Here is a 16242-nt window from a genome sequence, read left to right as displayed (position 1 = left end):
ACTGAAAATTAGCTGAACATTACAAAGCTAAGGGGTTAGAATTAAATATCAATTTTAGTACTGAAAATTAGGTGAACATTACAGAGCTTAGAGGTTAGAATTAAACATCAATTTTAGTACTGAAAATTAGCTGAACATTACAGAACTTAGAGGTTAGAATTAAACATCAATTTTAGTACTGAAAATTAGCTGAACATTACAGAGCTAACAGATTAGAATTAAACATTAATTTTAGTACTGAAAATTAGCTGAACATTACAGAGCTAAGAGGCTAGAATTAAATATTAATTTTAGTACTGAAAATTAGCTGAACATCAAGGAGCTGAGAGGTTAGAATTGTACTTTAATTTTAATACTGAAAATTAGCTGACCATTAAGGAACTAATTAGTCGACGTCGACAACAATAATCAATCAATCAATCAATTAATTAAAGAGCTGAGAGGTTAGAATTAAACTTTAATTTTAATACTGAAAATTAGCTGACCATTAAGGAACTAATTAGTCGACGTCGACAACAATAATCAATCAATCAATCAATTAATTAAAGAGCTGAGAGGTTAGAATTAAACTTTAATTTTAATACTGAAAATTAGCTGAAAATTAAGAAGTTTCACAGTTAGAATCAAACTTACATATCGCTATTAGAAATTAGCTGAACGAAAAATACCAATACTTTTCAAACCTAAGTGCTATGAATAAATGAACAATAATAAATTATATAAATAACATAAATAGTATATGATAATATTACATGTAATATAAATAACTTTAATATGCCCGGTTTAATTTATTATTTTAAAAAATTTTATAAAATTATTGCAACAGTCAAAATTAAATTTACATATGAACATACAATATTAATGAAATTTTTGAACGAAAATGAAGAGCAGGTAATAAAGTTTAAGAATGTTAATAACGTGGCTCGAGTCTAAATGAAATATTTACATAAGCTTGAAATTTATTAGCGTGTTTGAATCAGACATTGATTTATAAGGGTTTGAGTGAAAAATCTGACAATAATAAAACGTAAATGCCACTTTCTTTGTCGATAAATTACATTAGCACATTACAAACAACCCAATGAATGGCTGTCCTGCGTCTGAATATCATTATTTCCGAAGCAATTGAGCGGGAAAATTTGCATTCAATTGTAGAAAGTATTATTGCTACACGCCTATTGCTTCTACGAGAACCTCTCTATTAAATATTATCATACTCTTGCAACATTTCTTGGTAGTTTTCATTTTTTGTTTGCTTTCCTTCGGTCAATTATGAATTGGATATTTAAGAGATGGATTTGAGTAATAATTTAAAGATGGCAATAGGATAAAATTCTGTAATGAAATTCCAAGTAATTTTCTTTGGTTTTGATATATAATGTACAATTTAATTTTTGTGAATTTATTCTGTTATACTAAATTATTTTTTATTTAATTAATTTCGTTTAATTGTACCGAATGATTAATTCTATTTAATTGTATCAATTAATTAAGTTCAGTTCCATGTCCAGCATTTAATTATACAAATTAATTAAATCCAATTACTTTAATTATATTTAATTGTACTAATTAATTCCAATTCCATTTATACCAATTTAATTGTATCAGTTAATTGTAGTTCCTTTAATTCCATTTCATTATACCAATTAATTAATTTCAACCCCAAGAGTTTATTTAATTGCACTAATTAATTGAATCCAATTACTTCAATTATATTTAATTGTACTAATTAATTATTTCCAATTTAAGTGTACCAGTTAGTTAATTCCAATTCCATTTATACCAATTTAATTGTATCAGTTAATTGTAGTTCCTTTAATTCCATTTAATTATACCAATTAATTAATTTCAACCCCAAGAGTTTATTTAATTGTACCAATTAATTGAATCCAATTACTTCAATTATATTTAATTGTACTAATTAATTATTTCCAATTTAAGTGTACCAGTTAGTTAATTCCAATTCCATTTATACCAATTTAATTGTATCAGTTAATTGTAGTTCCTTTAATTCCATTTAATTATACCAATTAATTAATTTCAACCCCAAGAGTTTATTTAATTGTACCAATTAATTGAATCCAATTACTTCAATTATATTTAATTGTACTAATTAATTATTTCCAATTTAAGTGTACCAGTTAGTTAATTCCAATTCCATTTATACCAATTTAATTGTATCAGTTAATTGTAGTTCCTTTAATTCCATTTGATTATACCAATTAATTAATTTCAACCCCAAGAGTTTATTTAATTGTACGAATTAATTGAACCCAATTACTCCAATTATATTTAATTGTACTAATTAATTATTTCCAATTTAAGTGTACCAATTAGTCAATTCCAATTCCATTTATACCGATTTAATTGTATCAGTTAATTGTAGTTCCTTTAATTCCATTTAATTATACCAATTAATTAATTTCAATTCAACTAGTTGATTTAATTAAATTTCTTAACTTGACTAATAATTTGGTCAATTGTACTGTACCTGCAATTAAATCTTTATCATTTGTATTATTAAAATATAAATTTCATTTAATAAAAGTAAATTTCATAATAATATTAGTATATAAAAACATTAAAAATATAAGTAAAGTGTAAATTCCAAACAGTTGAAATATACAATTTTCATTATCTTCATAAATATCCAACTGAATTGACTTAGACAAGCTAAAATTGATACAATTGTATAACATCTAAGAAAGTTTTAAGGGTAAAATAGGTAATCCATCAATTTGAATTCAATCGACGTTCAAAAGCGAAATTTGATCAAACTTTTCTCATGCTATATTTATAATTAAAACTCAAATTTATTTTTTTTGTTTATTTCAGGATGGTTTTCTGTGATATCTGGCAACAATACAACGGGTAATGCGAGAGTTTACAGAAGAGTAGACTCTCTGGTTCGAGCAGGAGTACCTGCATTCCTTTTGGCTGCACCTTTGCGAGCGTACATTTTGACTCACTCGAAAATGGGTGAGTAAGAACAATTCAATAGTCGGTGTGAATAGAATTACTAAAAAAAACAGAAAAGAAATAAAAAATAAAACCCTCAGTGATCAATGATCAAGTTTAACATTCAAAGCTATTTTCGTTAACAATAAATAATCTATAGTATGAATAGAATTACTAAAAAAACAGAAAAGAAATAAAAAATAAAACCCTCAGTGATCAATGATCAAGTTTAACATTCAAAGCTATTTTCGTTAACAATAAATAATCTATAGCCTCTAACAAAATATATACATATTCATATATAAAGCATAATTCTCCGTCATTAACATATGTAGATGCAGTTATTATGAATCCTCTTACACATGCGCAATCGATACATTACAACTGTTTACCGAAAAAAGGAAACGTAAGAATAAAAAGGTTGCAGCAAAAAGTAATAGCAAGAACATAAAAGAGTGGAGGCAAAAACTAGCGAGCAGAAGTAAAAAGAAGGAAACTAATAACCAACGTGAACGCAGTATCGTAATGTCCAGGCACGATGTTCTTGACCTAAATGCATATAAATATCAGCGTGCATAACCTGACTCCGTAAAAAAAAAGGAATGCGAAAATTACATGTTTGAAACGGTAGCAGAGATTTAAATGCAGTAAATGGAGTGCATAGAAGCGGATATTAATCGTGCAATGACATAATAGACATACAACAACAATATTATGATTTCATTTCGTTTTATAACCATTGATGATAAATCAAAAAACATACATCAGACATTTTTATAATATTTTAATATTAGTACTTTGCTTCTTTAATTTCCTTGTTTATACTAGAAGAAAAGCATGTTTTATGTTTCTGCTTGTTTTATGCGGAATTATACTTTACGACAGATATTAAAATTTTTAATCGGAAATATTAAAGATCGCGGAAAAATGTTTCGTAGAGGTTAATAGCCGATCTCTTTATTACTGCGGTGAATGTCTGACATATGTGGTGCTATTCTACTTATGCACTTTTCGCTTGGTAATTCTACTTACAGCCTCCATTACGGCAATTTGTAATTTCAATATCTTATTGTTGTAACATTTCCTAAATTTTTATAATTATTTAATTTAAATACCTGAGTTCAGTCATTTTATAACATCCAATTGTTGATACCTTTCCAAATCTGCAATATTTACATCCAGAAACAGCTCACTTGAAATATTATATTCTTTATCTCAACAACTTCACCAATCTGAAAAAATATGTATCGGATGTTTCACTAGATAATTAAATTATAATTACATACCTAACAATGATTTAAATTATAATCTACTTAGTTCTAATTTTAATATTGTAATAAATAGTAAAGTGTATAATAAATAAACATTAAAAAAAAATTATAAATACAGATAAATTAACAATAAATTTAATTAATATTAATTTTTAAATAATATTAAGATAACGTTGAGATAAAATTAGTTAATATTAAGATAATATTGTTTATAATAGTAAGTTTCTAATTAAAAAATTATCATGCAATTACAGAAAACGGTAATCTGCGAGCTCATTATACGAAGACTACAATCAGAGCTGGGGAAATTCTGCGATTAATAGCGGTCTTCCAGGACACCAGGAAGTGCAACACGGTTTCCTTCGGAATATCGGGTAGCTCTTCCGAAAAGGATCAATATGCACAGTGTTTGGATCCATATGGTCGTGAAGTATTTGCTCCCTTGTCGGCGAGAGGCGAATTTTACGCTATTTGCCAAAACGGAAGCATCGACACAGGAAGTGATGCGATGTTGTACAAGGTGCACCATCTTGCGAAAAGACCGTTACCGCTTAGGGTAAAATCACTTTGCAGCTCTATTATTTAACCTATTTAATTGAAACACACTCATTACTTTCGTCAAAAAATAATATTACATTAACAATATAAATTTTTATTAAATAATCTGTAGTAACTAATCGTATATGTATTAAAACTTACCTATTCGATCATTGCAGCTCATAAATAATACGTCATTGCTTTCGTGTTGCACTGTACATTTCGTAAAATTAGTACCGAACCTGCAAAATTGAATTCAGTAAACAATTATACATATTACATGTATTTTTCATTATTTAAAATATCTGGACCACTAAATATTTGATTACCTAGCATTCTATTAACATTGAACATATTAAATGCACACGCTAATTGTACAAAATACGTAAAAGAACGAACGATATATATTTGACCGTTGCAAGTGTTTCGCCATTCTATCCCGCCAAATATACGGCGGGATATTTGAATCAGTCAATTGCGTATATTATGTCCACCATATATTTCATCGATTTGTAATAGATCAAAAATACATAATTGTTAATAAATAATATTAAATGTAATTTTTATTGTAACTCACTCTTACTTGAAATTATTTGAAGATGCTTTTCCTTTTCAGGTTCGTTTAATAGCTGGACCATTGCCTGTACCTTTACCAAGAGAATATGGTGGTTTAATGCAACTGGAAAGTTCGACTCGAGGTCCAATTGTTTTAGGATGTATCGTACCAGAAAGACCTGTTCATAATCCAGAAATGCTTGAACTTGTTGTGACTGGAAACGGTGCTCCTAGAGTTAGACGGGCGCGATTAGGTTATCCATCCGAAGCTCGACTTTTAGCGTCGCCGAAGATGCAACGATTATTGTCTGCCTGCAGGTACGCAGTTCACTTTTTAATGTTGGCAAAAAGCCCGGGAAAATGACACTGTCTTAAATGATGAGTTGGTACGAGAACAATCACGTCACGTGACTATATACAGGGTGTCCCGCAATTAGTGTAGGACCCGAAAAGGGGTGGTAGGTGGGGCGATTCTGAACAACTTCTTCCTTTGCCAAAATATTGGTTGAGGCTCCATTTTCGAGTTATTAGCAAAAAACACTGACCAATGAGAGCGCGCATAGACCGGGTGCGCGAAAGCGTGAGCAAAAGCTTCGAATATGACGGCCGATCGTCGTCGTGAACAAATGTATTGATACTGTCGGTATAACGTCGGTATAACGTCGGAATAACGTCGGTATAATAGAAAGCTGTTAGATGAAAGTTACGTTGAATAATGAATACAAAAATCTGGATTATTGTTGAATTATCATTCATTCATGAATAAGAAATAACAAAATTAGTCTCTACTCACGTAATCAAAGTAAATCGAATTTATTCGACACGTTTATTCGTTATGGCAAAGAAATAATGGATAAAATATGGAAAATTATTTTCGTTCGATATTGTGATGATGAAAAAAAACAAATTCTCATTTTTAAAAAATTAAATAACTTTTCTATTCAACAAATAAAAATTTGAATTGAATAATTAATAAATTTAAATGTAACTCACCCATTGAACCGCAAATAATCACGATGAAAATGCATCTCTGTCACTGGGTCGATCCACCGATCCTTACTGTTCTCATAAATAATAGAAACTCTGAAAAAACTCTCAAGAAACTTCACTGTCACCTATCACTGTCATCTCTCATTATTAGTTTTCATTATCACTTTTTTCTGTCATTTTTCACTAATTTTCACTAATTTTCACTGTGAGTTCAACACATAAATACGACGAATGAAAACACATAAACGAATATTCAGAAATAATTTAAACTATATTATCTTGAAAGCAAGAAAACAGAATTTTTGATTAAAAACAACGATACATTTTATTTCAACACGTATCTTTCGACAATAAACGATGACTGTCGATCGACGCTGCAGTCGTTCAACAGATCATCGTTGCATGGCAACCGTTCGCGACGTATGCCTCGCGATCGAGAACGAAACCGCGATCCGTGGCCAGTCTAACAATGTCTTCTAATAAAATACAATATAATATCGATTCCTCAATTCGGATGCCTTATAATGAGAATATATCGTTAAACATACATATCTATGAATAATCCTTCACGCGTTTTCATTCGGTCCGTTTACCGGTCGTGCTTATGTTGTGCAATTATTAGAAATTATTAGAAAGAGACAGTGAAATAAATTGAGAGTTCATTGACCCTGCCAGGATATCAGCTGTTGATGCTCTGATCGGTGGATCTACCCGGTGACATAAATATTTTTTATCGAAGCTAGTTTTTTCATGAATCAATGGGTAAGTTTTATTTAAGTTGTTTCCATATTTTTAAAATTATACGTACGCAGCAATTGATTTATTTCACTTCAATGAGGTACTGCATTAGATATTTTATTCCAATTTTATCCCATTTCGTAGGAAAGGTACTCATTCGTTTTAAAACGTGAATTTATTCATTTGCTTCATTAGAATAATCGACAGAATGAATTTTCGTAAATTTATTCTTTTTCCTTTTTGAAGGCTTAAAATAAATACAAGATACTTGGTCTGGGTAAACAACAACTAATTGGTTTATCTCCCATTCACGAATTACGAAGAACTTAATATTATTCTTAACTTCTTAATTCATTATTCAATTTAACTTTCACCTAATAGCTTCCTGTTATACCGACAATATACCGACGTTGTACCGACGGTATCGATACGTTTGTTCACGACGACGATCGGCCGTCATATTCGAAGCTGTCGCTCACGCTTTCGCGCGCCCGGTCTATGCACGCTCTCATTGGTCAGTGTTTTTTGCTAATAACTCGAAAATGGAGCCTCAACCAATATTTTGGCAAAGGAAAAAGTTGTTCAGAATCGCCCCACCTACCACCCCTTTTCGGGTCCTACACTAATTGCGGGACACCCTGTATACATATATATTCAAATTATCGAATTATATATACATATATATATATACATATATATATAATTCGATAATGAAGCATAGTCGATATTCTTAATTGACAAAATACTAAATTAACATTATAATTATATGATAAAATGATAGAATCAAAGTCATAAGATAATAAAAATACTTTACATTAATGCATATCATTAACAAAATTCGAAAAATCGATCGTATAAATCAGTCACTCGATTAACACGAAGCAAAGACAGATTAACGAATTGAAGTACATTACACGCGTAAAATCACTGATAGAGCATAATATACCGTAGCATGTCCCGTATTATCACGATATTCGAAGATGCAAACATTTATAAATATATATATACATACGTATTCTATGTTGTTTAACCTGTTCTTCCACTCCAGTCGTGCTGTCGGAGATCGTGCAACGGAACCAAGAGTGGCACCTCTAAAACTGCACCCAACCAGCGAAAATCTGAAGGAGATGCACCTGAAGAAGATCAAGCCGAAGCCGGACACGAAACCAATCCTGCAAAGTTTGAAGGACGGATTGGAACAGTTGAAGAAGAGCACCGTTCGAGAGAAAAGTCAAACTAGGCAGAACTGCAAAAACGGACTGTTAGATCGAATATCGAAATTCGCTCAAGGCGGTCGTAGCAGAAATCCCGCGAAAAAGTCGGCTTCGTTCACGTTCGCGGTGAAACCGGAAATCGCGATGAGGTGCCAAGAACGTTATTCCAGTTTAGAGCCAGAAACTACCTCTCATCCCAGTCATTCGAACTCGTCCAAGCAACCTGTACAAAGATCGGCGTCCACTAGTGTTTTAGAAATGCCGACGAACGTCGAGTTGCAGCCGAATTATTCTCGAGTTAGAGATAGTCTTACACCAGTGCCATCCCTTCCTAAGTTAACCAAGACCAAAGCTGACGACATTTACACGGAGATTTGCGAGAACGCCGCTGCACAGGTCCAGAAGTGTCCCGGAAGTCACGTGATGGCCAGGATCAAAATCGTCGTGAAGGGACGTGATTCGCCCATGACGGGTAGGATCAGCAACGAGAGATATATGAATTCGATGGTACCGACCGAGCAAATCGATTCGATTATCAGCACGGAAGACGAAGTTATATATAACACGATATTTTAAGCATCGAACATTTCTATTATCATAAGTTAACCGGCTGTGTTTGATGATGATCGAGAAACTCGTTGATTATTTTTATCAACGTACAGTTGTATCAATTCAATTTGTATATTATATATAAAAAAGGTACTATGAGATAATGTGTATTATGATAAAATTCGTAATAATTGCATGTAAATATTCCTGCCATACGTACTAACAATTTGTAACAAGATCAACTAGATGTTAAGAATAAATGGCTCAACTTAAAAAAAGAAGAAATTGATGTAATATTTACAGAAAAATGAAAATCATTCTTTGAAAAATTTTATTTTATTACGCAGGAAATAAATGAATAAATTTGTGGAAAAGAATTGATGAAGTATTTATTTATATGCATGTTTCTTTATTAAAAATATATCGTTATGTTTTCTTTTTATTTGATTTTTTAAATACTTTGCGTTTATGCAAAACCTTTTTACTAGCACTTTTCTTATTCCTTTCCTTTTTCTTCTCGGGAATTGTTTCTATAACATTCTTCATTATATCAACAGCTTTCTGATTGCTTTGATTTATATCCAAGTCCATATTCATGTCAGGATATTTTCCAGAGAAACCTTTTGGAAATAATGGTTTTGACATGAGTGATGTCAATTGATGCTTCTTTATTTTTAACTGATGTCTTAAATCTGCTGCTTCTTTTGTTTCTAATGCTACATCCCTGAAAAATATAATTATACCATCAAAAAATATGTTTAACTATTAATAATTTTTGTTATGTCAGATCTTACTCTTCATCCTCTTCCAACACTAAATCCAGATCTTCAACAGCTTTACGTAACCAACCCTTTTGGGAATTATCTCTACGACATTTTAATTCCAATTTATCGATTTCTCGAGCAATATCTACCCTTTCTTTAACTGCCATTAACAATCTATCTACTACAGGAAATGTAGGTATATCCTCAGCTATAATTAAAATAGTTGTATTAGCTTTCGACTGTACATCTTTAGTTAGTATTATTCACTAATAATTAATATTATTTATTCACTTACTACGTCCAAGTGTTTTACATAATTTAGTGTAGTACTGTTTTTCAGAAGGTTCCATCATCAGAACCGTTATACCTTCTTTTAACGCTCTTGCTGTTCTTCCGCTTCTATGTACATAACTCTAAAAACAATTAAAAATACAGATAAAACTAGTTTCTTTTACGACAAACATTACGTGTTTATCTCTACATACTTCACTGGTTCTGGGAACTTGATAATGTATGACATGCTCAACATTTGGAATATCTAAACCCCTAGCGGCTACATCAGTGGCTATTAATACTCCATTTTCATCTGCCTGAAACCTACATTCTTTTTTCAGTACTTTGAAAATTCTGAATATGTTAAGGTGTTTTTACCTTTCAAGATTTTTTAGTCGTTGTCTTTGTTGCATACTAGCATGCAGAGGTAAAGGTTTGCAATCTAGTATTCCAAAAAGGGTAGCTAAACGTTTTACACAACCAATACTGTTACAAAATACCAATGTTCTACCCGCATGCCTCTTCAAAAAATAGTACAGGTAATAATCTTTGTGATCGATTGTACATGCTATTTTACATTCTGTTAAATTACTAGCAGTACCTAAAAAAATATTATTTTATATAATATTATGCTAATTATACTGTTGTAATTTCTTTAGTATATAATTACCTGATTCTCTTGTAACATCAACAACTTTTGGAGTCTTCATTCCTACCAGTTGTATAATTTTTTGTAATTTTTGTCCAGGTGTAAGCTTGAATATTTTACTACTATTGTGTTTCTTTTTCTTTTTTTGTAAATAATCTGGAATATCGTGTACCATGGTTAATGTAGCCGAAAACACAAAGTTTTGTCGTTCTTCCCGTTTTTTCTTATTAATATTTATCTTTTCCAACAACTGCTGCAGTTCTTGAAAATGTCCTTTTTCTAACATTCTGTCTGTCTCGTCAATGGCTAAATATCTATTTCAGATTACAATACAAAAGTAAAATAAAATTCTACATATAATTAACTTTTAGTAATTAAAAATTTAATCAAGAGATTAATATCACTTACTTAATAGAATCCACCTGGTTAAGATGTGGATTTCCTTGCTGTATCAATTCCCATAATCTACCAGGTGTGGCAATAACAATTTCAGGACCCTTACTCAATATTCTTTCCTGTTTAACTGCAGCTAGTCCACCCAATAGTACAGCTATCTAAATAATATCAATGTTTAGACATCAAAATATCTTAAACTTTCAGTAATTAATTATTTTACTAACTTACTTTAATGTCAGTATATTTAGCTGCTTTCGTAAGATGATCTTTTATCTGTATAGCTAATTCACGGGTCGGTGTTAATATCAGTGCATATAATGGTTTTTTAGCATAATGTTCATCTTCATTAATTTTTACCTTATCAATTACACGTATACAACCAATATTATTTTCATTAACATCATCAATATCTTCTTCATGATCAGTTTCAGATGAACTATCATCATCTTTCATTTCATTATCTGAACAAATCCAACCTTTATTTTCAATATTATTACCTGTTCCATTTATAGGTTTTATATCTGATTTATCTACTTGTCTATTTTTTAATTCTAAAATGCCATTTATAATTGGAATTCCAAATGCTAATGTTTTCCCACTACCCGTTTCAGCAGCACCTAATATATCTCTATATCCCATTATCGCTGGTGGTAAAGTTAATGCTTGTATAGGAGTAGGTGTATGAAATTGTTGATCTTTCATTGCCTTTATTATAGGAGCATATAAACCCAATCTGCCCCATTTTTGAATATAAATGTAATAATCATCATCCTCATTATCACTATTACTGTTGCATTCATTGGAAAGTTTTCCTTTTGTATCAGCATTATCATTTGTACTATTTTGGGAATTAGACTTTAATACTTTTTTAACATTCTTCTTCTTAGGAAGACTTTCTTTACTTTTTTTGATTATTGCTTTTTTTGTTGCTGGTTCAGCAATGTCTATATCATTTTCTTGCCATTTGTTCAAATGTTTACGCTTTAAAGATCCCTATAACACATATTAAGTGGTTACAACTTATGTCCTTAATAATAATTATTATAAATTCTAATCACATGCGATAGCTTTCAATGTGACAGTCAATGTACAAAGCAATATTATTCCTACCTTAGACTTTTCATTGTTACTATCTTTGCTGCAAGTTACAACTTTTTTCCCATTTTCTTGTTCTAAATTATAATCAGTTAATTCTTCTATACCAATTAAACCATCAACATCACCAAAAAATGCAGAGCCTTCTAACTTTAAAGGCTTCCATTCTCCTACATTATTAAGTTTTCGTTTAGACATAGTTTCTCTGTAATTTTATTGCTTATAATAAATAGCAACTACAATTCCAACATTTATCTTCAATCATAACAATAATCTTTCTAAAAACAAAAACACGTGGATCACCAGTCAGATATAACCAAACTAGTAGTGACTTCCCCTTCTCTCTTTATTATATATATGTATGATGCACATTGCATTGGTAGGTTTTTCGAAAATGGAAAGTGGTGCCATCTCTCCGGCGAACGGGATGAACTACACACTTTTGAAACTGCAGTTTAATTAGTTCCCAAATTCTACCCCTAGATGGTGCTACATGTATCGTTTTTGGTCTTATGTGCCGTCATCTAGGGGTAGAAGCTGAGAATTAATTAAACTACAGTTTCAAAAGTGTGTAGTTCACCCTGTTCGCCGGAGAGATGGCACTACAGGTTCAATTTTCAAAAAATTCAATTAATACTGATTTTATTGATTAATATACCATGTATTTATTACATATTAATTAATATTAAGAAAAAAGAGCATTTTTGCTAAATTTTGTTGATACCGGAGCATGACGGTTTTCCGAAGTTCCACCGAATCCCCTATCAAACTAGAATAAAACAGCAGCGCCTTCAAAATGTTAAAAATTATATCATAGGGAGGAGTATTTTGTATCTTGATACAATGATTATTTTGTAAACGAAATATTTACAAATGTAACCACATAAAGTTCCTAACTTTATTATAAGTATGTTCGGTTAAAAGTATTTTTGAGTTACGTTTTTCGTGACACTTATCCAGTCGTTTGCACCGCACAATAATAAGAATAACCTCAACGTGAATAATGCTTGTTTTACGTGGTTTTCAAAATACAAATTTACTTGTATTACTCGGTGGTCTTTTACTATGCCTCGTTTTTATGATACAAGTTAAACAAATTTATAATAACAATAAAAAATACAACAGATATTTGGGCTACAAAGAATATGTAAGTCTTCACAAGTACATGATTTATGTATCTAGCAATTGGGGTATGATAATTCATAATCTGTTCGACGATATTTTAGATGAATGAAATATCAACGGAATTAAAAGCAGTAGAGAAATCTGCAAACAAGTCTTCAATTTATCTTCATCAGTTAAATGAGATTCTTTCAAGACGGCGAGAAAAGGATATAAAAAATATTTCTATAGCACATCCTACTCTTTCACTATAAAATATTGCAACAGGTAAGAGTTTAGAAACAGTATTATTAAATTTATTGATAAACTATATATTGTGCTTATGCAGTTATGTTGAAATTCAATTATTGAAATGTAAATAAATACATTTATTATTTTGAATAAATTAGGCTGAAAAAGTTTGATCAAAGGTTTGACAAACAACTTGTATAGTTTTTTTATATTTTTATTATCAAAATTGTATCAAAATATGTATAAATATGAATGTTGCTGCAGTCTACATAATTCAAAGCGAGGCTAATGTTATTATAAGGAACTCTTTAATAAATCCTTCTTAAATAAAGTTTTCAAGTGGCATACATTGAGAACTCTTAGTTCCAATGTTTTCAAGAACTCCGCTTGGTGCACAGAGCCATGGATCATTGGTTACTTTCTGCCAATTAAATAGTCTTTCTTGCAAGTCAATAAATGTTTGCTAAAAAATATTTAGATATAGTTAAAGGAGTCAACCCTTATTTGAGTTTAATACACACGAAGTACTTTGATTCTTTTTTTATCTACCTTTGCAGTTGGTTTAAAGACAATATTATTTCTCTCTTCTGGATCATATTTTAAGTCATATAATTCCCATTCTGGTCTTTCATAATAGGTTTCTAGTGTTTTGTACCACTTAAGTGGTTCTTTCTGTCTAGTTCTATTCAAAAGATCCTATAAAGAAAATAAAAAATATGTGTATTCAACAATGTTCATACACATCATTTAATAATAATATTAATGGTAACATGATATTGATTTGTTTATAGATTACCTGAAAGGTTGGTGATACATAGAAATCCTGATCAATAGGAAATGGCATTTTGTAATTTATGTTATGTATGAGTTTGTATCTTTTAGTTCTAATAGCACGCATGGGGTAATACATAGTAATTTCATGATGTGTTTGACTAGCAAAAACAGCTGTATTATTTTCAATGGGTTCTGTTTTCAGACACACAAAGAGATAACATTAGAAATTTAGTCTAAGTCAATGAAGGTAGGATAGTCTAAATTTACCTTCAACAAGAAGTGGAAGAAGTGATTTTCCTGTTAAATGAGGATGTGCTCCATTTGCATCAAATGAAGTATTGGATTGATTCGTATAGGGTATGTTAAACCAATCCAGTAATGTTGGTACAATATCTAGTAAGGATGTTAAGCTGTATGTTACACTATTTTTCCTATGATTAGCAATTGGCGACCGAATCATCATAGGTTCTGCCAGTCCTAATATAAAAAGATTAATTACATTCCTGATTATGTAATAACTTAAATATTTTTTTAATACCTGGTTCATATAAATTTGTTCGACCACTTGGAAATGGTATACCATTATCAGATGTGTAGATTACTAGAGTATTATCTTTAAAACCAGCATCCTCCAGTTCCTTCAAAACTAAACCTACACCTTTACAATTTCAACATTTTGTTATTAATTTTTTAAATATTATTATTGTTAATGTATGTAGTAAATATAAAATTATTTTGACCTTATACTTTAGATTATATTAGAATTTTTTAACTTTAAATTAATAAAAAATATTATTTAGTGTACCTTGATCCAAACGAGAAATAGTTGTATATTGAGCGGCAATATCTCGCTTAGCAGCTTCTGTATATTGAACGAAGTAAGGAACTTTCACCTGATCCCATTGATAATATATTGGATTCCAGTCAGGAATAGTGCCCATACCAACATCTCCATTCCCAAATTTTTCACAAAAATTTCCATATTCTGGATGTGTATGACCACATCGATGAGGATCATGAAATGCAACATATAAGAAGAATGGTCTAAAAATTTAAGTCCTGTTTAAGCTTCCTGTTTTTCTAGTTAATTTTAATGATGGAGTAACTAATATACTTTGGTAGTACTGTTGTATCAACAGACATAAAATAATATGAAGTATAATATGTTCGTACTGGGTTTTATTCTGGGAAAGGAATTCTCTTACTAAGAGCTTAATTTTGGTAATATTTCTGCCAACTTGAAGTATAGAATTATTTTCTTCTGTCTGTGAGTAGTCAAATGGATATACATCACTTGGTCCTACATGTTTTTTGCCAATAATACCTACAAATTATGCAGTGTTGAATACATAATTTCTCTAATATTAAATTATTATAATTGTTGATTGTGAAAGTACCTGTTCTTATATTATGATTTTTCAATATTTTTGGTAAACTTTGAACATTATCGAATGAATTAAAATGATGAATTCCATGATGAAGACCATACATTCCATTTTGGTGACTGGGTAACCCAGTGAGTAAAGAAGAACGACTAAAAATTAAGAATGAAAAATATCTATGCTATTTGTAAATAGTAATTATTATGATTCAAACTAAAATTATACCTTGGAGAACAACTGCTCACTGAAGTATACGCATTGTTAAATAGTAAACTTTCTTTTGCTAAATTATCTAGATTAGGTGCTTGGCAAATTTTATTTAAATAGGATCGCATTTCAAATCCTCCATCATCAGCTATATAAAAATAAAATTAAATATAAATGCAGATTTGTAAAAGTATAACAAATTTGTCATTTTTAATTCAAAGATATTGTCACAGAGAAAGTATACTGATTACAAATTTAATTTTTTCAAACAAATATTAAATGGAGTATATTTTGCATAAATGTTAAATTAAGGATTTTTTAAATTAGTAATATTTTATAATATCATTGCATTGAAATTTTTATTTTTTATAAATCATACTTACCCAAAAGTAAAATAGCATTTTTCGGCAGTGCTTTGTTTGCATTTACATGATGTAAAGTAAATGAGATAAGATAAATAAAGCGATATAATTTATTCAATAACATTCTTTTCGATATTATAGCCGTGTGCGAGCGGATTATATAGAACCCATAAAG

The 16242-nt window shown here is 30.2% G+C and overlaps 3 protein-coding genes and 1 long non-coding RNA gene across 5 annotated transcripts in view; 1 reads left to right on the top strand and 3 right to left on the bottom strand.

Annotated features, from left to right (window-relative positions):
* LOC100883062 (uncharacterized) overlaps window positions 1–9189 on the top strand; it is a 34618-nt gene extending 25429 nt beyond the window's left edge. The window contains exons 2-5 of one of the 2 annotated variants that reach the window (XM_076540387.1): window positions 2836–2979; window positions 4484–4785; window positions 5383–5639; window positions 8098–9189. In XM_076540387.1, the coding sequence (XP_076396502.1) occupies window positions 2836–2979; window positions 4484–4785; window positions 5383–5639; window positions 8098–8839 (1445 nt within the window). In that variant the 3' untranslated portion in view covers window positions 8840–9189. The remainder of the gene's footprint in view (window positions 1–2835; window positions 2980–4483; window positions 4786–5382; window positions 5640–8097) is intronic. The other variant, XM_076540388.1, reaches the window with a different exon arrangement.
* On the bottom strand, window positions 3900–5328 carry LOC105662575 (uncharacterized). The gene is made up of 4 exons (XR_001096101.2): window positions 5096–5328; window positions 4929–5008; window positions 4482–4816; window positions 3900–4190 (listed from the first exon to the last, which is right to left on the bottom strand). It is a non-coding gene; the product is annotated as an uncharacterized LOC105662575 (long non-coding RNA).
* Window positions 9176–12347, bottom strand: LOC100882256 (ATP-dependent RNA helicase DDX24). Its single transcript, XM_012286163.2, has 9 exons — window positions 12005–12347; window positions 11123–11887; window positions 10907–11052; window positions 10520–10812; window positions 10228–10450; window positions 10062–10173; window positions 9872–9989; window positions 9607–9784; window positions 9176–9536 (listed from the first exon to the last, which is right to left on the bottom strand). The coding sequence occupies exons 1-9, from the start codon at window positions 12185–12187 to the stop codon at window positions 9239–9241; spliced, it is 2316 nt and encodes a 771-aa protein (XP_012141553.2). The 5' UTR covers window positions 12188–12347; the 3' UTR covers window positions 9176–9238.
* Window positions 12348–13535: 1188 nt separating this feature from the next.
* On the bottom strand, window positions 13536–16225 carry Sgsh (N-sulfoglucosamine sulfohydrolase). The gene is made up of 10 exons (XM_003703378.3): window positions 16089–16225; window positions 15724–15853; window positions 15514–15650; window positions 15290–15440; window positions 14922–15160; window positions 14655–14774; window positions 14384–14593; window positions 14139–14308; window positions 13892–14038; window positions 13536–13805 (listed from the first exon to the last, which is right to left on the bottom strand). The coding sequence occupies exons 1-10, from the start codon at window positions 16189–16191 to the stop codon at window positions 13665–13667; spliced, it is 1548 nt and encodes a 515-aa protein (XP_003703426.2). The 5' UTR covers window positions 16192–16225; the 3' UTR covers window positions 13536–13664.
* Between the last annotated feature and the right edge of the window lie 17 nt (window positions 16226–16242).

The sequence above is a fragment of the Megachile rotundata genome, chromosome 15 (assembly GCF_050947335.1).
Source record: "Megachile rotundata isolate GNS110a chromosome 15, iyMegRotu1, whole genome shotgun sequence".
In the NCBI taxonomy this organism is placed as follows: domain Eukaryota; kingdom Metazoa; phylum Arthropoda; class Insecta; order Hymenoptera; family Megachilidae; genus Megachile; species Megachile rotundata.
Note: the sequence above shows the minus strand (reverse complement) of the source record. Positions and strands in the feature narration are given on the sequence as shown.

Excerpts from the sequence above, each read along its gene's own strand:
- LOC100882256 (XM_012286163.2), bottom strand. The coding sequence starts at position 12,187 with ATGTCTAAACGAAAACTTAATAATGTAGGAGAATGGAAGCCTTTAAAG. Across the intron at positions 10,174-10,227 it reads CGACTAAAAAATCTTGAAAG|GTTTCAGGCAGATGAAAATG; the intron begins GTAAAAACACCT and ends AAAAGAATGTAG. Across the intron at positions 9,990-10,061 it reads AAGTTCCCAGAACCAGTGAA|AGTTATGTACATAGAAGCGG; the intron begins GTATGTAGAGAT and ends AATTGTTTTTAG.
- Sgsh (XM_003703378.3), bottom strand. The coding sequence starts at position 16,191 with ATGTTATTGAATAAATTATATCGCTTTATTTATCTTATCTCATTTACT. Across the intron at positions 15,161-15,289 it reads CTTTCCCAGAATAAAACCCA|ACCATTCTTCTTATATGTTG; the intron begins GTACGAACATAT and ends TTAAATTTTTAG. Across the intron at positions 14,309-14,383 it reads TCTTCCACTTCTTGTTGAAG|AACCCATTGAAAATAATACA; the intron begins GTAAATTTAGAC and ends GTCTGAAAACAG.